The sequence below is a fragment of the Chionomys nivalis genome, chromosome 9, assembly GCF_950005125.1.
Source record: "Chionomys nivalis chromosome 9, mChiNiv1.1, whole genome shotgun sequence".
In the NCBI taxonomy this organism is placed as follows: Eukaryota; Metazoa; Chordata; class Mammalia; order Rodentia; family Cricetidae; genus Chionomys; species Chionomys nivalis.
Window position 1 is genome coordinate 83,200,317 of NC_080094.1, and position 22,179 is coordinate 83,222,495.

A 22,179-nucleotide genomic window follows, 5' to 3' on the forward strand; every position below is an offset into this window, starting at 1 on the left:
AACAAGAGATGAAATAAAAGAGAATACTATATCCATAGAGCAACAATAAATTATTTTGATTAAAATAAAATTTTAAGATTTCTAGCAGAAAACAAAATCGCTATTTATTTATTTTTTGTTTTTGAGACAGAGTTTCTTTGTATAACTCTGGCTGTCCTGAATCTAGTTATATAGATCAGGCTGGCCTTAAATTCACAGAGTTTCACCTGCCTCTGCCTCTCAAGTTCTGAGATTAAAGACATGTGTCACCACTGCCTGGCAAAAATCAATATTTATAAAAAGAAATTTTATTATCTCATAATAGGATATAAAATAAAATTATGAGAAATATAGTACCAAGTAAAGTTTTAAAAGGTAGAAAAATGAAAAAGGAAAAACTCGTAGAAAGTGGAGAGGTAGTTGGGCTTAGCTGAGCCCTCTGTGTGTATGTGTTTTTAATTCCTTTCTCTTTAACTTTTTTGGTCTCCAAGGAATCACAATATTCAGTTTTTGTCATGATTTGTTTACTTTGTTCAAAGAAAAACTTCAGCATTGTGATTATACATGGAAACACACAAAACTTCAAAGTCCCATTCCACATCCTGATTTGAGAGGGACAGAGAGTAAGGACTGGTTTGTTTACTGGTAAATGGCGGGAGTTGAGCAGTGTGAACTTCGGAGCCGTGATGACACAGAAATGCAGGGTCTGACTGCTGCGTCCAGCTCTCCCTTGTCTGCAGCCCCGTGGAGTGCTGAACCCTGTACTTAGTGTATTTCTGAGACCACAGGAAGCAGGACTGTGGGAACGGAAGGAGTACTGTGCAATCCAGAGGCCGATGGGATGGAGTCTGTGGTGAGCCTTAATTGACTTCCTGGTAGAGGACCAGTGTGCTGGAGGACAGGGAATTTGCAGGGTGAGGTTTTAGTGGGCCATCATCATGTTGTTGCAGAACTGGAGGAGAGTGGTAGGATGAGAAGAAAACAGGCCGTCTGTATCTGGGGGAGATGTGTGTCCTAGGGCCGTCGTTCCCTAGGTGAGACCCCAGGGTCCGTAATGACTGCTAGGAGATGCTTGGATGCTGTGTTAAATGTATTTATTTATTAATATAAATTAATATATCTATATAATATAATAAATTAATATGCCTCTTAAATCAGATTTTTATCACAACCTAAAAAGCCACCTCATCTTTTTGGGGGGAGAGATGGGTAGTGTTGGGAACAGCCTTTCTCAGTAACTAACCATCCTAGAGCTTACTATGTGGGTCAGGCTGGCCTCAAATTCTTGGTGATTCTCCTACTCAATCTCCTGTGTACTGGGATTATGGATATATGCCACTGTGCCCAACTCTGAAACCATTCATTCTTAAAAGTGGACAATAAATTCTCCACATGATTGGAATAGAGAAGGAGGACCATGCCGGTGGTTCTGCTATGGCACATATGGCCAGGATCCTAGCTTGTCTGGCCCATCCCTGTTCCCTCAAAAAAGAAGTAATTGCGTCTAATAAAATGTATGGAGTGGTGGAGAATTTGCTAACATCTGGTTTTTGAGCCTTGGCTTCCGTTTTTGTCTAAGTGTCCTCGGACAATTATATAACCTCGTTAAGCCCCAGTTTCCTCAGCTATACGATGGTATAGATATATGCCTTCGTCTGTGGCCGAGAAGATTGAATGAAGCTAAGCATATAGCGCACAGCTTTCGGCACATCGTAGCTAACCCTCCCCATAGGTTTGTATTTTATGGTCCTGACTGTGGTTTCACTTTGAAGGACTGAGCTCACACATTCTTCAGAGAACTACTTAGCGATGTGCACACTCGAGAAGCCCACATCTTCTGAAGTGGCTTGTTAGAGACTCTTTCCCATGCAGATTTGCAAACCAAGTGTGTAAAAATCACACGCTGCACTTGTTGCCTGGCAGCACGTGTCCCTGAGTGGCAGTACATGGCTTGCATTGTAATGCTATCAGTGCTGGGGCCAGCTGGCTGGACGCGCACTGCCCCTTGTGCTAGGAACTCCATTCCTCAACAGAATAGCAGCCAGCACTGGGGTTAACAGAAAATGACAAACCAGGCATGGATGAGGGAGGCGCCAGCAGAGCAGCGGGATGTCCTTTGATTTGCTTCTGTTATTTGCATGTCTATCTTGTGATGTCTGTGAAATGTTCAGAATGACAAAGTTTTTAAAAGACCTGCTGATTCCGCCTGGAAAATGTGAAAAACCTCCTATTTAGTGACCTATTATATCCAGCTAGCCTGCGTTTTCTATATCTTTTTCTTCATTTTTTATTAATGCAAACATTTGCATGAAGACAGAACCCTTGCTTCTTAAAGAGTTCATCTGCTCCTGCTGCTCACTGGCCTTGCCATGCAAGAGCACAACAGAACCTTTGTTATGCTTTCAGCAAAGCTGTTTATGAACGGTGGCTTACTGAGCACTGCTTCCTGTGCTCTGGACTTCCATTCTGTCTAAAAAGAAAATAGTTTTTAGGAGTGAAAAGAATTTAGACTTTCTTTTATTCGAGTCCTGGATGTCCAAATGACGAGCAGCCCCCAGATTTGTGAGGAACTGGTAATTGCATCGAATGCAGTTTTCCACTTTACCTTGAGCATAGTGAGGCTCTTAGAACAATAGAAGGAACAAGTGCTTGCTCATTAGAATAGAGAGAAGGCAGTCAAAAGGCAACTTGAACCGTGCTTGAGAAGAGGACAAAAGCAGCTTCCTGCAAGAACCCTAATATTGTAGTTGAGGCTGTTTGGTCCTGAGGCTTGTGTGTTTGCACTGCCGTCTGTAGATCGTGTGCACAGTTTATGTAGGCAGTCAGTAAACATCTGGAGGACTCCTGTGTGGAAGGGGCTGCACGACCCTCAATGTTAAAGGGGCTAAAAGATAAATGAGTCATGATACTTGTTCATTTTTAAGAACAAGAGGTCTGACAAAATGTGTTGCATGTGGGTAGCAAGAATAGCCTGTGTCCAGGAGAACGTGCCAGGGACATATCTAGGGTAGGTGTTAGGGGTTCAGAAAGTAAAAAGATTGTTTCTAGCTGGAAGAGAATTGGGGAACACTTCTTGAAGCTGACAGATGGCATTTGAACTGGGCCTGGTGGGAAATGCAGGATCGGCTAGTCCAACCTTCTTAAAAGTAATGAGTAAAAGAGTATTTGTTTAGAAGATGATCCGAAGTGTATTTTCATAGGGTGTGTTGGTAGGGCTTTATACCATTAATGTAGATGATATGCTAAATGTTAGCATGAATCTTATGAGTAAAGTAAACTGGGGCCTTTCTGTCTAGCCTGGACTCTTCAGTCATTCATATTGTGTGAATTTTGTGTGCTTTGGCCTGGGCCTGTGGGGCATCTATAAATATCTACAGTGGCCTCCTTTGCTTTTGTAACATAAATAGAAACGATCAGGATGACCAAGCACTGTTACAGTCATACCCTCGAGCAGGCTGTGGACAGCTCTAGGGGGATCTGACAAGTGAATCTGCCATTTGAAAACAATCTCCATCTTTACAGAGAGGCCTTCTCCATTACAAGGCGAAAGAGCAGGAATTCTAATCCAGTGAGGGTTAGCCAACTTAAATGAGACTTGTCTAGTTGCCATTGTCAGGGAAGTGAGAGGCTGTTACTGTTATGTGAGTAACAGAACAGTTTTTTTTTAAAGCAACAACACTTTAAACATAAAATATCAAGTAAATTATAAAGTTTTACGTTAATATCTTATGGCTATTATCACTAACTTGAATTAAATCTCACATTGCCATTGTAAAAAACTTCGTTAATTTAATCATGATCTGTCAATCACCCTCCAAGATCTACAACTTTGGGAGACTGTATGGGACAATTCATATCTACCTCGTGACTTTACTATTTGTGCCTGATGTAACATTGTAAGTGGTATGTCACTGACCCCACGATTGACAGTTTGAAGGATTGGGTTGGGGTTTGAAGCTTAAAACCTGTCATGCTTTCTGGAAAATAGATTTATGTGCATTGACTTGATAAACGCATCCTCTGTGGATAGCTATCTTTGCAAAGTTGTTTTCATGACAGGCATTTGTTGGTTCTTTACGGGTCCCTCAGTTCCCTTTGGGAAGTGTAAATGCCTTGTCAGGGTCCTCTGGTACTCAGGAAGTACATCTGTTATAATCTGCTCACCGAGCACTCCAAGCCAGAATCTCATTCTGTAGTTTCTGGTACTTGGATTTGCTGGGCTCCATCCAACTCATTCTGTCGTATGAGATTTAGTCTGGAAATGCTATAATGGAATTTAAGCACTTAGTCTTAATTGGCATCCTCAAAATATATTCCCAGTTTTAGAGTAAGAAAGGGGAGAGAGGAGGAGTGATGGCTGCCCAGAGACTGTTTGGACTGCGGGACTCTCAGTTCTGCACATGTGTTAATTGTGCAGAGCCTCTTTGGACTGAGTGAAGTAGGCGTCAGTTTTTGTACTCTATAGAGATCTTTAGTCGCCGCTCACCTTCTGGTGTCACAGGTCATGTTAGTTGTATGTTGTGTTTTGTCCACTTGTAGTACTCCTTTGGGTAATTCAGTGTGACTAGCTGTGTTCTGGTGCTTTGGCCACACAGAGGCCATGGATTAGTTTTGTCTGTTTTATAATTAACTACTAATGTAAAAGATTGTTCTTTAATTTCTAAATTTGTTCCCAGAATTCTCCATTTGGTATATATAATGCTACTTTTTGGGGGAGTGGTGGCAAGGGAACTTGTGTGTCAGCCTGTCTAGTGTCTGGGATTGGGAGCGGCTCTCCCTTCAAGGGCAGCAGTCCAGACCAGAGCCTGAGTGGAGAGTCTGTCTTCACAGCTGGCCAGCTTTTAACCTTTTCTATTACAATTAGTAAAATATGGACAGGGTGTTAATAGAAGAAATACAAACCAACCTCCCATTGAAATATACACAGCATTGTTTGGAATCAATAAAGCTAAAAGCTGCCGAGAGTGGTGGTGTATGCTTTTAGCCCCTGAACTTGGGAGATAGAGGCAGGAGGGTCTCTGAGTTCAAGGCCAGCCTGGTCTACAGAGCCAGTTCTTGAACAGCTAGGGCTACACAGAGAAATCCTGTCTCTAAAATACAGACAAGAAAGCTTTAGAATTTTTATCCATGTATTTGTTTGTTTATTTATTTGTTCTGTGTGTACGGGGCAGAGGTGTGAACATGTCTCCTGTCACATGTGTAGAGGTCAGAAGACAACTCTGGAAGTCAAGGTTTCCTTCCACTATGTGGGTTTTGGGGATTGTGCTCAAAAGGTCAGGCATCCCCACCTCTGAGCCATCTTGCTAGCCCATATTTCTCTCTATATTTTTAAAGCATTCTTCTTAGGGTGGGAATGTAGCTTAGTTAGTAGAATGCTTGCCTCATCTGTCCAAAATCCTGGGTTCCCCAACACTGGTTGTGATGGTGTGTACGTTCAAGCCCATCTCTTGGGAGGTGGACGCAGAAGGATTAGAAATGCAAAGTCATCCTACAGAATGATTTCAAATCCTGCCTGGACTACCTAAGGCCCTGTCTCAAGAAGAAAGGAACCAGCCGGGCGATGGTGGCGCTCGCCTTTAATCCCAGCACTCGGGAGGCAGAGGCAGGCGGATCTCTGTGAGTTCGAGACCAGCTTGGTCTACGGAGCTAGTTCCAGGAAAGGCTCCAAAGCCACAGAGAAACCCTGTCTCGAAAAACCAAAAATAAAAAAAAATAAAAAAAAATAAAAAAAATAAAAATAAAAAAGAAGAAAGGAACCTAGAGAAAGGAATGAAGAAAGTCTGCCTCTTAAACCAAGGAGAATTGCCACCCATCCACTCGTCTGTATCTTATCTGTGTCATCTGAAGCCATAAACAAAATTAGAGTGTGTAATTTGAAAGCCTAGAGGTGTTTATTAGAGTTCATAACCTAGCTGTGTCGTTTACTCATTCAGCACCTTCCTACTGTTAGCAGTGAAGAGCTAAGTGCGTGTAGAAGGGACACATGGAAGACTTGGGGCTTTTCTTATTTTGTTGTTTTCCTCTTGTTTCATTGATGCAGTCTTGTTGTGTATCCCTGATTAGTCTTGAACGTGCAACAATCCTCTTGCCTCAGCCTCCTGAGTGCTGGAATTACAGGAGTAAACCAACTTGCTCTTTGTTTTTGAAAGGCAACAATGTCAAATGGAAGAACATTAGCTGTGGGCTCAAACCTGGATGTGAATCCTAGCTCTCTGCCAGTGACAGAGACGAGAGCTGACTCCCTGACCCCTCTCTGCTGTCTGCTTCACTGAGCTGTATGGGAATTAAATGTGATAGTTTTTCTCATTTCCTCATCCCCTTTGGTCAAGGGCAATTGGTTTAGTGTGGACTAAGATCAAAGATGTTCTTGCAGAAGATAAAATGTTTTAGCTGAACACACTGTTTTCTAGGACCCAGATAATACAAATAAAGATGGAAGATGCAAACAATAAACATAGAAGTCTAGAAACTTATTAATCCGGTTAGCTGTTTGTACTTTACATGATCATGTATAGGATGATATTAGAAATTTATAAATGATGTTGAACTTGAGACATATAAGCAGTTTACATGACAGGCTGGTGACTGAGCAGACTCAGATTCCTCATCCTAAAGAACAGTTTGAATTTAGTTTAACATTTATTTCTGCTCCTCAGCATTTGAGTCTTCAGAGCACAAAGAATGAAGTGTGCTTCAGAAAAGTTCTGGAATGAGAGGGAAAAGTCAGGTTTCAGATAGAATATATGTGTAATATATGTATACATATACCTGCTTTTTCCTACTTTGCTGCTTCCTTGTATTTATTGATAGCATGTATAGTAAGTCATTAATATATTTCTGGTAAGACTTGTTTATTCAAGTGTTAAGACAGTTTTAAATGATAATTTAAAAGTGGAAATGGTGTAACTAATGCTAGACCCTCAAGCAGGAATCCCCAAATAGGCTCCCTTATCGCTTAACTGTGAAGTCAACAGCTGGCGCTTTGATGGTGTTTGTGTTTGGGAGGAGAGCAAAGGGAAATCAGTGTGGACTTTCCCCGTGGAAATTAAGGCCTGCTAAGTAATTAGCAGTTAATAAGTGAGTGCTTCCCACAGGTTTAAAAGTCCTAACTAGAATGGGTATATGATTATGTAAATTATTATAGATATAGAAACCTTTTTGTCGTTGTTGTTTGTTATTTGAGACAGGGTCTTTCTACTTAGACCTGGCTGTCCTGGAACTCACAGAGATCCACCAGCCTCTTCTGAGTGCTGGATTAAAGTAGGTTTTTTTTTTCTTCAGACACATTTTTAGTCCCAATCATTTTAAAAGCAGGAGCCACTGTGGTATGAAGAGGTAGTATGACCAGCATAGTCCGAGTCAACAGAACCAAGAAATTTCTGGTCTACAGTTCCATTACTCCCTTGGTTCATATAAAAGATTAGGCAATGTTTACTTATACTTCATTTTACTTGGATTTTTCATTTTAGCATGATGAAAGTATAAGTGTCTATCTCAGACAATGCTATCAGATCTTGACTTTTGCAACTAGGTGTTAATGGGGATTTCAGGACAGTGAAACCTTACTGGTGCAGGTTGGAAGACTTAGTCCTGGCCGTGTTGTGGAAGTCACGGCAAAGCAGAAGAGGAAAAGCCAGTCTGAAATGCTTTTCCTTTTCCAAAAAGGCAGCTCAGGTGCCCAGATATCTTTCCCCTCCGGGGGTGCAGGTGTGCTGTTTGAATTCTTTAATCACTCACATCAATTAAAACGACTCCTTTGCATTTCCAAAGCGGTGCAAAGCAGCGTTCTCCACATTTACTGTTTGAGCCACTGTAAGGATTTTCTGGGCTGGGTGGTACACTTAACCACAGAGAGCATGGAACTGATAAGAGCTATAGGTGAGGAGAACAGGAAGAGCAGTTAGAGAGAGCTCCACACTTCCTCTTGGCTGGCCGGAATTCCCACTGAGGAGCCTTTCCCTCCTGTCTCTGTGGCTCTTTTTTAACTCCTACCCTTAGCTCAGATTAAAGAAAGCAGCAGCGCTTTCTAGTTCCACTTTGTGTCCTGCAAAGGGGTGGGGTGAATACCTTGTGGTAGAGTGACTGGTTCTTGGTAAGACATTTGGAAATTTGGAGGCAAGTCCTGACTTCACACAGATGCTGGTCTGTATGCAGGCAGGGACAGGAAAATAAGGTGCTCACACACGTGACAGTCATGTGTGTACATGTATGCCCACAGTTCACATGGACAGGACTAGATCACATCCCTCAGGTGATTTTGCTATATTCATGCCTTATGCTCTTGGTAACATGAAGATAACTTTACTTCCATGGCTTTTTGTGAAGTGTTAATGATGAGGCGTTTTGTGAAGAGCATGGGTGCTTGGACAAGACAAACCTTGATTTGAATCTCAGCTTCTCTTACTACTAGCTATGTGATCTCAAGCATGTTGCTTTAATTCTTTGAAGTTTCAGCTATTCCAACTGTAAAATAGAAGTCTTCAAATACTTATCATGAGATTGTTGCTAATATTAAATAAAATTATGCATTAGAACAATTAATACATTATCTGGCACATTGTTGAATAAGTTGGATAGGGGCTCAAAATAGTAGGTATTATTTGTAATATAGTAAACTAAGTGTCTGACTGAATGATAAATGTTAAACAGACAAAATCCTAATCCCCCTCCAGTCTATTTTTAAAAAAAATTCTCCTTTTTTGCCCCTAGGATGAAAATACTTTGACTCTAACTATTACAAAAACATTCCCACTGACTTTCGGTCCCTGGAGCTAGGGAGGAGAAAGAGCAGGATTGCTTCTAAGTAGACGTTCTTTCATTCCTAAATGAAATGAAATGGGGAAGGGCATACTGAACTCTTGTACTTTCCTTAGGTGCAGGTAAGTCATCAAAAGCCAGAGAGCCCAAGGAAGGAAGGGTTTTGTGAAGCAGGTAGAAGAAAGGAAGGGGGCACAGCGGAGAAACATGACTGTGTTGTAATATTAGCCTGGCTGGGTTTTTCTTCTTAGTTTAATATACTTGAGTATGATGATTATTTGAGAACAGTGTTAGAATTTGACATGCATGCATTATTTTTTAGCTTTACTCTCAAGACAGGGTTACAAGCATCTTTACTTCTTTGTAACTCTTCTGTTTGTTTTTACTACAGAGTTAAATTACATAGCTTTGTACACTTGATAAAGCCCCAAACAAATGTAAGTTAAGTAACTATTCAAAGTTAAGCTGCAAAAAGCAGTCATTTGAACCCAGGTCTTTATGACTTTAATATACTATTACACTGGGCACAGAGACACATGCCCTTAGTCCTAACACTTGGGAGGGAGGCAGGTAAATCTCTCTGAGTTCAAGGCCAAACCTAGTCTACTTAGTGATTCCAGACCAGCCAAGGCTATATAATGATATTCTGTCTCAAAAAAACAAACAACAAATAAATCTGACTCTCTACCTCTATTACCTATCTCTATCTATCTTTACAAGATAGATGTATTTTTTGAAAAGAATAAATTTTAATTAACATTATTATTGTACATTATTGTTAACTATTATACAAACTAATTGATTTTATTGTGATGTTTCCATATCTGTATGCACATTATACTCTGATCATATCCACCCTTCTTTCTCTTCCCTCTGTGTCCTAGTCCCCTCTGATCCTCTCCTCAGTCGCTTTGATACTTGTCTTTCTATGCCAAGCTTTTTTGACAAGTTTGTGATTAATTCACACATTTCCCAGTAACAACAAATGCAGATTGGTTGGTTGTTTTTTTGTTTGTTTGTTTATTTTGTTTTTGTTTTGTTTTTTTTTGAGACAGGGTTTCTCTGTAGCTTTGGAACCTGTCCTGGAACTAGCTCTTGTAGACCAGGCTGGCCTCGAACTCACAGAGATCCACCTGCCTCTGCCTCCCAAGTGCTGGGATTTTTTTTTTTTTTTTGGTTTTTCGAGACAGGGTTTCTCTGTGGCTTTGGAGCCTGTCCTGGAACTAGCTCTTGTAGACCAGGCTGGTCTCGAACTCACAGAGATCCGCCTGCCTCTGCCTCCTGAGTGCTGGGATTAAAGGCGTGCGCCACCACCGCCCGGCCAAATGCAGCTTGTGTATATCTAACAATAAGTATACCTAATAAATTTTTGCTGTTTCCCAAGGTTAATAATGTACACCTGTAACGGCATTGAAATTGTTGTGTTCCTTAGCCTTTTCCAGTAACTTTTTAAAATTAGAGATCTGAATTTTCTTTATGATCAGATCATCTGTCTCCTGGAATGTATCTGGCCATGCACAGATGGGAGAGGATAGAAGGTATGGAGGAAAGAGGGGCTGGAGCCCTTGGTTATTGAAAACAAGAATAGAAGGTGGTGCTGATGGCTAGTTAGGCCTCAGTAGGTCATGTTTTGCACTCATCTCTTTCACCCTTTGGGATCATAGCTCAGTTATGGCCAGTGAGCTGTGTCTCTCTTCCACCCCGCCAGGACAGAAATGACACCTTGACTTCCATGGATTCTCTCTCTTCCACCCCGCCAGGACAGAAATGACACCTTGACTTCCATGGATTCTCATTGGTATTGGAAGAAATTTGTTTTTTTAATCTTTCCCATTTTTCCTTACTTTTTCTTTTCTGTTTGCAGCTCAGCGACATGTGCTTACCTACATGGAGGATGCAGTGTGCCAGCTGCTGGAGCACAGGGAGGACATTAGCCAGTATGGCATTGCCCGGTTCTTCACTGAATAGTGAGTACCAGTGCTTTGCTGGTTGGGCAAGCCCAAAGTAGGTACTTGGCAGCAGGCAGGATGCATGAACCAGTAGAGATGATGTAGTAGTAATGACTCTCGGCTGGATAGGATGGTTGAAGCTGCCCAACATGTGTAGGAACAAGAGCAGGCTTTGGTGCAGCTACTTTGTTCAGTGGTGTGTCCAATGGATGGTCAGGACTATGGTGATTTTTTGATTTATTAGGTATGTTTGTTCCTTATGATTTTTGTTTGTTGGTTTTACCTTTTAAGATTAATTTATTTTTAAATTTTATGTGTATGAGTGTTTTGTCTGCATGTGTATCCATGCACCATGTACATGCCCATAGAGGTCAGAAGAGGGTATCAGACTCCCTGGAACTGGAATTACAGGCAGTTGTGAGTCACTGTGTGGATGTTAGGAATCAACCCAGGGTCCTCTGCAGTAGTGGCCAGTGCTCTTGTTCACTGACCCAGCTCTCTAGTCCTACCCGGATTACGATTTTTAACTTTCCCCTTTATCCACAACACTAGCTGATTTCCGTTATTTGGTGATCGTTTTCATGGCTGGTTTTTCTCATGAATTTGTTTTGAATGTTGTGCCTGTGTACTTTTCTTTTCACAGGATGTTGTACTAATTACTTAATGATTATATATTTTGAAAGGGTCATACTTCATTGTAAAGTATACATTGAGTGTTTGAAGATGAACATAATTGCTATTTTGAGAATATTACCAAGTGGTTTTTAAGCTAATCACTTTAAAACATTTTAATCTTCATGAAAGGTTATACTAAAGAAGCACAAAGCACTATTATTTTTACTACTTATTTTGTGTTTATTAGTATTATAACTAATATACCCTTACTATTGCATATAACTTTTCTTGTGTTTTTGAAACATTCTATGAAAGGGGGAGTTACCCACTGCCAGCTTCCTTTTAAGGTAATTCAGAACTGAAGTCCATTTTCCCTGAATACAAAGGTGTCTTTTTCCACTATCAGCTCTCCAGGGGCTTTTTGGGCACCAAACACCTGTTCTAGTGGCCTCCCCAATGTGGACTGTTTTTTTTTTAAATTATTTATTTATTTATTTATTTATTTATTTATTTATTTATTATGTATACAATATTCTGTCTGTGTATGTCTGCAGGCCAGAAGAGGGCGCCAGACATCATTACAGATGGTTGTGAGTCACCATGTGGTTGCTGGGAATTGAACTCAGGACCTTTGGAAGAGCAGGCAATGCTCTTAACCACTGAACCATCTCTCCAGCCCCCTGTGGGCTGTTTTTTTTTTTTTTTTAAATTTATTTATTTATTTATTATGTATACAATATTCTTTCTGCATTATGCCTGAAGGCCAAAAGAGGGCACTAGACCTCATTACAGATGCTTGTGAGCCACCATGGTTGCTGGGAATTGAACTTAGGACCTTTAGAAGAGCAGGCAATGCTCTTAACCTCTGAGCCATCTCTCCAGCCCCCCAGTGTGGGTTGTAATTAAAGGAAAGGGAATATTTTTCTCACCCTAGTTCTTTTGCTGTGCTTGACTTCTCAGAAAGAAATTTGGTAGAATATAGATTTCTTTTTTCTTCTTCATTTTGCCTGCCTTCCTTCCTCTCTTCATTCCTCCCTCTCTCCTTCCCTCCCTCCCTCCCTCTTTCCCCTCCCTCCCTCCCTCCCTTCCTCCCTCCCTCCCTTCCTTCCTTTCTTATGTGTATGGTACTATAGATAGAACCTGGTGTCTTACTTATGTTAAGCATGCACTTTACCAATAAACCACTTTCCCAACCTTAAAATCTAGATTTTTTTATCCATTGGAATTTTTAAATTTCAGGGGCTAAGCAAGTTTCTTGGGAAGAGAGCTAGTTTCTTCACTCAGTCTTCTACAGAAGGATGAAGTAGAGACAGGAAACTTACTTGTTCTCATGGTGTGGGCAGAGAATAAATCCCGAGATTGCATAGCCATGTTTGCTTTTACAGAACTGATAAGAGTCGAGTTTCCAGGCCATTTAATCTGTACCAGCTCTTAAGCAGCTCTTTGGCAAGTGAAATATGACGCTTTGGGGAATGCTCGCCTGGCCTTCTTCCATCTCCTGCCCCATCTCCTCTATAAGTCTCTCCGCTATTTTCCTGGCCTCTTGTGGCTCGGCATCATTTCTTTCCATTGTTGTTTCCCCAGCGTTGGCGTGTTGTGCATAGTGTGTGCGTGCTGTGCACTAGTGTGTAAAGACCTTGGTGAAAGTGTCAGGAAGTACATTTTAAGCCATGGCGTATTTGTCTACTACTCTTATTCTTTAAAAAAAAAAAAGAAAAGGAAAGAAAAGAAAAGAAACTATCTCTTTCATTTTACACGCCAATCCCAGTTCCCACTTTCTCCCCTTCTCCCCTTCCCTCCACCTAAGTCCCCATCCACCTCCCACCCACTCCTCAGAGAGGGGAAGGCACATTGCTGTGGGGAAGGTCCAAGGTCCTCCCTACAATTTCTAGACTGAGCAAGGTGTCCATCCAAACAGAATAGGTTCCCTAACAGCCAGTACAAGCAGTAGGGATGAATCCTGGTGCCATTGCCAGTAGTGGCCCCTCAGTTTGCCTCAGCCATACAACTGTCACCCACATTCAGAGGGACTAGTTTGGATCTATGCTGTTTTCTTCCCTGTGTGGCTGGAGTTGGTGAGCTCCCATTAGCTCAGGTAAACTGTGGTGTCAAAGAGGTCATGGTCATGACCTCTTTGCTCATATTCTCACTCCACTCACTCTTCAACTGGACTTTGGGAGCTCAACCCAGTGCCCTAATGCAGGTTTCCATCAGTTGCTGGATGAAGATTCTATGGTGACATTTAAGATATTCATCAGGGGGCTGGAGAGATGGCTCAGAGGTTAAGAGCATTGCCTGCTCTTTCAAAGGTCCTGAGTTCAATTCCCAGCAACCACATGGTGGCTCACGACCATCTGTAATGGGGTCTGGTGCCCTCTTCTGGCCTGTAGGCATACACACAGAATATTGTATACATAATAAATAAATAAATTAATTAATTTAAAAAAAAAAGATATTCATCAGTCTGACTACAGGGTAAGGCCAGTTTGGACCCTCTCTCTTCTACTGCTTAGGATCTTAACTAGGGTCATCCTTGTGGATTCCTGGGAATTTCTCTAGAGCCAGGGTTCTTGCTAGCCCCATAATGGCTCCCTCAATCAAAATAGCTCTTTCTTTGCTCTCATCTCTGTCCTTCCTCCATCTCGACTATCCTGTTCCCTCAAGTTCTCCCCTTCTCCCCCCTCTTCCCTTTCTATCCTCCCTACTCCCCTAACCCCCATGCTCCCAATTTTGTCAGGCGATCTTGTCTATTTCCCCTTTTCAGGTGGATCTATATAGGTTTCACCTTATTACTTAGCTTCTCTAGGGTCATGGACTACAGGCTCATTATCCTTTGCTTTACAGCTAGTATCCACTTATGAGTGAGTACATACCATGTTCATCTTTCTGGGTCTGGGTTACCTCACTCAGGATGGTTTTTCTAGTTGCATCCATTTGCATGCAAATTTCAAGATATCATTGTTTTATACCACTGAGTAGTTCACCAAATGTATAAATGTGCCACATTTTTGTTGTCCATTCTTCTATTGAGGGGCATCTAGGTTGTTTCCAGGTTCTGGCTATTACAAATAATGCTGCTGTGAATATAGTTGAGCAAATGTCCTTGTAGTATAATTGAGCATCTTTTGGGTATATGCCCAAGAGTAGTGCTGCTGGGTTCTGAGGTATATTTATTCCAAATTTTTTGAGATACCACCATACTGATTTTCAGAATAGTTGTACAAGTTTACACTCCCACCAGCAATGAAGGAGTGTCCCCTAACTTCACATCCTATCCAGCATAAGCGATCATCAGTGTTGATTTTAGCCATTCTGACTGATGTAAAATGGTATCTCAAAGTTGTTTTGATTTGTATTTCCATGATGGCTAAGGATGTTGAACATTTCCTTAAGAGTCTTTCAGCTATGTTGAGAATTCTCTGCTTAGTTCTCTACCCCATTTTTAATTGGGTTATTTGGAATTTTGATGTCTAATTTCTTGAGTTCTTTATATATTTTGGAGATCAATCCTTTGTCTCATGTAGAGTTGGTTAGGATCTTTTCCCATTCAGCAGGCTGCCTTTTTGTCTTATTGACTGTGTCCTTTATTTTACAGAAGCTTCTCAGTTTCAAGAAGTCCTGTTTATTTATTGTGGCTCTCAGTGTCTGTGCTCCTAGTGTTGTATTTAGGAAGTGGTCTCCTGTGTCCATGCATTGAAGGCTACTTCCCACTTTCTCTTCTATCAAGTTCAGTGTGGTCGGATTTATATTGAGGTCTTTAATCCACTTGAACTTGAGTTTTGTGCATGGGGATAGATAAGGATCTATCTTCATTCCTCTATATGTTGACATCTAGTTATGCCAGCATCATTTGTTGAAGATGCTTTCTTTTTTCCATTGTATAATTTTAGCTTCTTTGTCAAAAATCAGGTGTTCATAGCTGTGTGGATTAATATCCGGGTCTTTGATTTGATTCCATTGGTCGACCTCTCTGTTTTTATGCCAATACTAAGCTGTTTTCAGTACTGTAGCTCTGTAGTAGAGTTTGATGTCAGGGATTGTGATTCCTCCGGAAGTTCCATTATTGTACAGGATTGTTTTGGCTATCCTGGTTTTTTTGTTTTTCCATATGAAGTTGAGTATTGTTCTTTCAAGGTCTGTGAAGAATTGTGTTGGGATTTTGATGGGGATTGCATTGAAGCTATAGATTGCTTTTGGTAGGATTGCCATTTTTATTATATTGATCCTACCAATCCAAGAGCATGGGAGATCTTTCCATTTTCTGGTATCCTTTTCAATTTCTTTCTTCAAAGACTTAAAGTTCTTGTCGAAATTCTTTGGTTAGAGTTACCCCAAGATATTTTATGTTATTTCTGGCTATTGTGAAGGGTGATGATTCTCTGATTTTGATCTCAGCCCGTTTATCATCTCTGTAAAGGAGGACTATTGTTTTTTTTTTTTTTTTAGTTGATCTTGTGTCCCGCCACATTACTGAAGCTGTAGGAGTTCCCTAGTAGAGTTTTTGGGGTCACTGTCATATCATCTGCAAATAACGAAAGTTTGATTTCTTCCTTTGTAATTTGTATCCCCTTGATCTCCTTTTGTTGTCTTATTGCTCTAGCCAGAACTTCAAGAACTGTTGAATAGACATGGAGAGAGTGGACAGCCTTGTCTTGTTTCTGATTTTAGTAGAATTGCTTTGAGTTTCTCTCCATTTAATTTAATGTTGGCCGTTGGCTTGCTGTATATTGTTTTTATTATGTTTGATATGTTCCTTGTATCCCTGATCTCTCCAAGACCTTTATCATGAAGGGGTGTTGGATTTTGTTGAATGCTTTTTCATCATCTAACGAGAGGATCATATGGCTTTTTTTTACAGTTTATTTATATGGTGGATTACATTGACGGATTTTTTTTTTTAATTATTTTTCAAGACAGGGTTTCTCCGTAGCTTTTGGTTCATGTCCTGGAGCTAGCTCTTGTAGACCAGGCTGGCCTCGAACTCCCAGTGATCCGCCTGCCTCTGCCTCCCGAGTGCTGGGATTAAAGGCATGTGCCACAACCGCCCGGCACATTGACGGATTTTTGTATGTTGAATCATCCCTGCATCTCTGGGATGAAGCCAAGTTGATCATGGTGGGTGATTTTTTTTATATGTTCTTGGATTCTGTTTGCCAGTATTTTATTGAGTATTTTTGCATCTATGTTCATGAGTGATATTGTTCTGTAATTCTCTTTCTTGGTTGAGTCTTTGTGTGGTTTTGGTATCAGGGTAATTGTAGTCTTATAAAAAGAGTTTGGCAATGTTTCTTCTGTTTCTATTATGTGGAACACTTTGAGGAGTATAGGTATTAGCTCTTCTTTGAAGTTCTGGTAGAATTCTGCACTGAAACCATATAGCCCTGGGCTTTTTTTTTTTTTTTTTTTTTTTTGGTTGGGAGACTTTTGATGATAGTTTCTATTTCCTTGCAGTTTATAGGTCTGTTTAAATTGTCCTCCTGGTCTTGATTTAATTTTGGTATGTGGTACCTATCCAGAAAATTGTCCATTTCTTTTACATTTTCCAATTTTGTGAAGTACAGGTTTTTGTAGTGTGACCTCATGATTTTCTGGATTTCCTCAGTGTCTGTTGTTATGTCCCCCTTACCATTACTGATTTTGTTAATTTGGATGTTCTCTCTGTGCCTTTTGATTAGAACCAGCTCTTTGTTTCATTGATTTTTTTGTATTGTTTTCTTTGTTTCTATTTAATTGATTTTACACCTCAATTTGATTTTTTTCCTGTCTTCTACTCTTCTGGGTGAGTCTGCTTCTTTTTGTTCTAGAGCTTTCAGGTGTGCTGTTAAGTCACTAGTGTGAACCTTCTCCACTTTCTTTATGTGGGCACTTAGTGCTATGAACTTTCCACTTAGCACTGCTTTCATAATGCCCCATAGGTTTGGATGTGTTGTGTCTTCATTTTTGTTGAATTCTAGGAAGTCTTTAATTTCTTTATTTCTTCCTTGACCTGGGGTGGTTCAGTAGAGCACTGTTTAATTTCCCTGTGTTTGTGGGCTTTCTGAAATTAGTGTCACTGTTGAATTCTAATTTTAAGACGTGGTGATCTGATAAGATATAGATGGTTACTCCAATTTTTTTTTTTTGTATCTGTTGAGGTTTGCTTTGTTATCAAGTGTGTGGTCAATTTTAGAGGAGGTTCCATGAAGTGCTGAGAAGAAGGTATATTCTTTTGTGTTTGGGTGGAATGTTCTGTAGATGTCTGTTAATTCCATTTGAGTCATGATATCTGTTAGTTCTCTTATTTCTCTGTTAGGTGTCTCTCTGATTGACCTGTCCAGTGGTGAGAGTGGAGTGTTTAAAGTCTCCTACTATTAGTGTGTGGGGTTTGATGTGTGATTTAAACTTTAGTAATGTTTCTTTTACATATGTGGGTGAAAGATGACATATGCATAGATGTTTAGGATTGATACTTCATCTTAATGAATTGTTCCTATTATGAGTATAGAGTGTCCTTGTCCATCTCTTTTGATTGATTTTAGTTTGAAGTCTCTTTTGTTAGTTATTAGGACAGCTACACCCACTCGTTTCTTAGGTCCGTTTGCTTGGAAAACCTTTTCCCAACCCTTTACTCTGAGGTAATGTCTTTCTTTGAGGTCGAGGTGTGTTTCTTGTATACAGCAGAAGGATGGTTCCTGCTTTTGTATCCATTCTCTTAGCCTGTGTCTTTTTATGAGTGAATTGAGTCCATTGATATTAAGAGATATTAATGACCAGTGATCGTCAATTCCTGTTATTTTTCTGTGGTAGTGTGTGTGTTTCCCTTCTTTGGGTTTTGTGAGTGTGAGGTTATCTATTGCCTGTGTTTTTGTGGATGCAGTTAGCTTCCTTGTGTTGGGGTTTTCCTTCTAGGCACTTTCTGTAGGGCTGGATTTGTGGATCAGTATTGTTTAAATTTGGTTTTGTCATGGAATATCTTGTTTTCTCCATCAATGGCGATTGAGAGCTTTGCTTGGTGTAGTCATCTGGGCTTGCATCCATGGTCTCTTAGTGTCTGCAGCACATCTATCCAGGACCTTCTGGCTTTCATGGTATCCATTGAGAAGTCAGGTGTAATTCTGATGAGTCCACGCCTATATGTTACTTGACCTTTTTCCTCTACAGCTCTTAATATTCTTTATGTTTTGCATTTTGATTATTATATGGCGAGGGAACTTTTTTTTGATCCAGTTTATTTGGTGTTCTGTAAGCTTCTTGTACTTTCATTTAATATCCTTCTTTAGGTTGGGAAAGTTTTCTTCTATGATTTTGTTGAATATATTTTCTGTGCCTTTGAGCTGGAGTTCTTCTCCTTCTTCTATCCCTTTATACTTAGATTTGGTCTTTTCATGTTGTGTCAGATTTCCTGGGTGTTTTGTGTTAAGAATCTGTTGGATTTAATGTTTTCTTTGACTAGTGAATCTATTTCCTCTATAGTATCTTCAACCCCTGAGATTCTCTCTTCTATCTCTTGTATTCTGTTGGTTATGCTTGCCTCTGTAGTTCCCATTCATTTACCCAGATTTTCCATATCCAGAATTCCCTCGGTTTGTGTTTTCTTTATTACCTCTATTTCAGACTTCAAGTCTTGAACTGTTTGCTTCACCTATTTGTTTTTTTTTCTTTGTTTTCTTTGAGAGATTTATTAACTTCTTCCAATTTTTTTGTCTTTTCATCCATTTCTGTAAGGGAAGTTTTTTTTTTATTTCCTCTTTAAAGGTCTCCATCATCTTCCTAAAGTTATGTTTAAGATCATTTTCTTCTGCTTCTACTGGGTTAGGATGATAAAGTCTTCCTGTTGTATGGCCACTGGGTTCTGGTGTTACCATGTTGCTTTTTAGATTGTTGGATGAATTCTTGCATTGACGCCTACCCATTCGGTTTTTCAATTGATGCTGGCAGTGTCTTTGCATCTTAGTCCAATCCTTGCAGTGGCTGTCTGTGTCTTGGGAACTGTTCCTGGTCTGCTCTGTACTGTCACTGTCTGTGTCTCAGGGGTTTTGGAGCAACCTACCTGCAGGAAACTCGCCTTTTGGCTGGTTAGAGAAGCCAAGGCAGGTGGGGGAGGGGCTCAGGCTTTTGCTCTTAGAGGGTCTAAAGAGTAGGGTGTCCCACCGGGTGGCTGGTCACTTGCCTCTTGGTCCTCTCTGTGTGGTCGCAGGCAGTGTTTCCTACTACTCTTATTCTTGATCCTCCCATACGAACTATTTCCTCCAACCCCTATCTATTGTTGATTTCAGAGAGTAAAGCTCTATTGATTCATCCCTTCAAGAAATACAAGGTGTTTCTAGTTCCCCAATCACAAGCTGCAATTGCCTGTGTAAATGATACTGAGCTTTCGAAAGCCAGTATGCTGGTGACTCCTGATAGGTTTTGAGTTTTTGTTTTTAAATTTAATCTCCTAATACACTGTTGATAAAGAATTCATGATTTTTTTCATAATACTGATAGAAATCTAGTTGCCAAGTGAGCTGTTCTTCTTCTCAGAAAACTACAATTTCTACAAGGTTTGTAGATGGCACATACCTGACATTTATCCAACTCTGGCTCAAAGTAAGTTATCCTGATGTGTGAAAAGTGAACCAGCATCAAAGCCATGAAGATATTAAAAAAGAAAAAAAAAAGGACTTAAGGCTGTGTGACAGGATGGGAAGTAATAGGGTGGTATTAGGAGACCCAAATGGTGGAAGCTTCTGGTTTTACTACGTGAATGTGATGTATCTAAAGAAAATGCTCTCTTGTTCAGGGGCAAGTCTATAGTGATTCATGAGAGAAGATCACCACTCTCTCAAGAAGATGTTCTCAGCCAGGCGGTGGTGGTGCACGCCTTTAATCCCAGCACTCGGGAGGCAGAGGCGGGTGGATCTCTGTGAGTTCGAGGCCAGCCAGGTGTACAAGAGCTAGTTCCAAGACAGTCTGCAAAGCTACAGAGAAACCCTGTCTCGAAAAACAAAACAAACAAACAAACGAAAGCTGTTCTCTGTTGGCTAACCTGAGCAGAGTTCTGACATTGGTTGAAACTGCGGCATCTTTGAGATGAGTTTGACCAAGCTTTACCTACTGCCGCTAACGATGACGCAGTGCGCAGTTCTCAGCTCACTGTGCCTCTCTGCTGCGGCTCTTTGAACTAGATGTGATTGTTACCCCTATTTTGTTGATGGGGCTCTTCAATTTAAAGGTAAAAAGCCTTCAGGTTTTAAAGCTAGTAACTGTCAGAGTTAAGAAATCAAGCATTGTTTGCAATATTACCAAGTCTACTGCTCTCTACGGCCTCCAAGCTACTTTCCTGCCTAATGATAGGGGAAGCCTTTGCCACTAATTTTTTTAATTGATTTTTATTGAGTTCTACATTTTCTCTGTGCCCTTCCCTAATGTTTTTTAAGTTTCTTATTGTTTGTATAACTCCTGAATGCTCCCTGGGAACTATATCATTCAAGCTTATCCTCTAGCCTCGTCTGGTAATCTCAGTTCATTGAAATGTAAGTATCTAGCATTGGAGTTCAAGGAGATCAATTGAGCTGTCTTTAAATAACAGTAAGCATGACTTTTTTGTTTTTGTTTTTGTTGTTGTTTTTCAAGACAGGGTTTCTCTGTATAGCCCTGACTGTCCTGGAACTTACTCTGTACACCAAGTTGGCCTCAAACTCACATATGACTGCTTTTGTCTCCTGAGTACTGGTATTAAAAGTTGTGCATTACCACCACCCAGCCAACTTTCTAAAAAGCATATAAACTGTACACTTCCATATCATCAAGTCTGTGCTACGCATACATTGAGTGACAGGTGTTTCTCATAGGCCTTTCGGCTGATTTCTTCTCTAGCCTGTGATATCACTCTGGAGTTTTCATGTTTTCAAATAGTCCAGAAGTGAAAGGTCTTGAACAGGAGTTCAGGAGAAACACTGAGGCAGATTGTTGGGGACATGGAGTTTATCAAAAGAGTTTTTAACTCTGTAGACAGTCACAATATAAACAATAGCATAGCAAGGACTCTGAGGAGAGTTCAGACTCCATCAGACAGCACGGCTGGGGCTCTGAAGAGAGGTGGGCAGGGCTCACATGACAGAAGTGAGAGTCTGTTCCTTCACCTTTCTGAAGATGGTTGGCTTTACTAAACAAACCTGTAGCCTCGTTCTCTGATACCCATGCAGGAAGCAGGAAGTGGATGGGGAACAGGATGTGTAACAACCAATACTCGCTTTGATGTAAACTCATTTCCCCAGGTGTAAGATTTTAGCGAGGAACTCACGTGGCGTTGTCTCAGGATGGTGCCCCGTGGGAATCAGTGGAAGGAAGGACTGCTGAGTGCACTGTGGCCTGAGCAGCAGCTGGAGCCCACATCACACTCTTATAGTGGGCGCCCCAGCAACTCTTAAGAAGCTGTAACACGGTAACTGCCCAGTGCCAGCTGTGTCTCCGACGCTGAGCATTGGAGAGCCTGGAAGCAGGAAGTCACACCCCAGAGGGTCTTCTTCTAGGCTGTATATAATGTAACATACCTCTGAACATTGTCCTCCAGACAGGAAGTGAAAGGAATTCATGTGAGGTTCAAGAGACCTAGGAGTTAGCTGTTTGAGAAGTACTCTGTCCCCTGGGGAGAGCGGGGCAGGTTCAGGGGCATTAGGGTCCACTGGTGTGGGGGCAGGGAGACAATTGTCAGCTTGTGATTGGAGAAGGGACCTCAGAAGGGAGAGGTAGGGAAGGTACCCCGCCAGTGGAGGAGTTTGGACTGGGAGGTGATGGTTAAGGAGAAAGGGCCTTCCTCAAAAGGGCTCAGGCCCATAGGGGAACATGGATTGGCCCTGAGGCGAGTAAGGGCAATGGGGAGAAGGGAGGGCCAAGATAACCTGAGTTCAATGGAGAG

The 22,179-nt window shown here is 41.0% G+C and overlaps 1 protein-coding gene across 1 annotated transcript in view; it reads left to right on the forward strand.

Moving 5' to 3' along the window:
- Cstpp1 (centriolar satellite-associated tubulin polyglutamylase complex regulator 1) overlaps positions 1 to 22,179 on the forward strand; it is a 172,204-nt gene that overhangs the window by 13,818 nt on the left and 136,207 nt on the right. Inside the window, exon 2 of the mRNA XM_057781985.1 lies at positions 10,601 to 10,703. Coding sequence (XP_057637968.1) covers positions 10,601 to 10,703 — 103 coding nt within the window. The remainder of the gene's footprint in view (positions 1 to 10,600; positions 10,704 to 22,179) is intronic.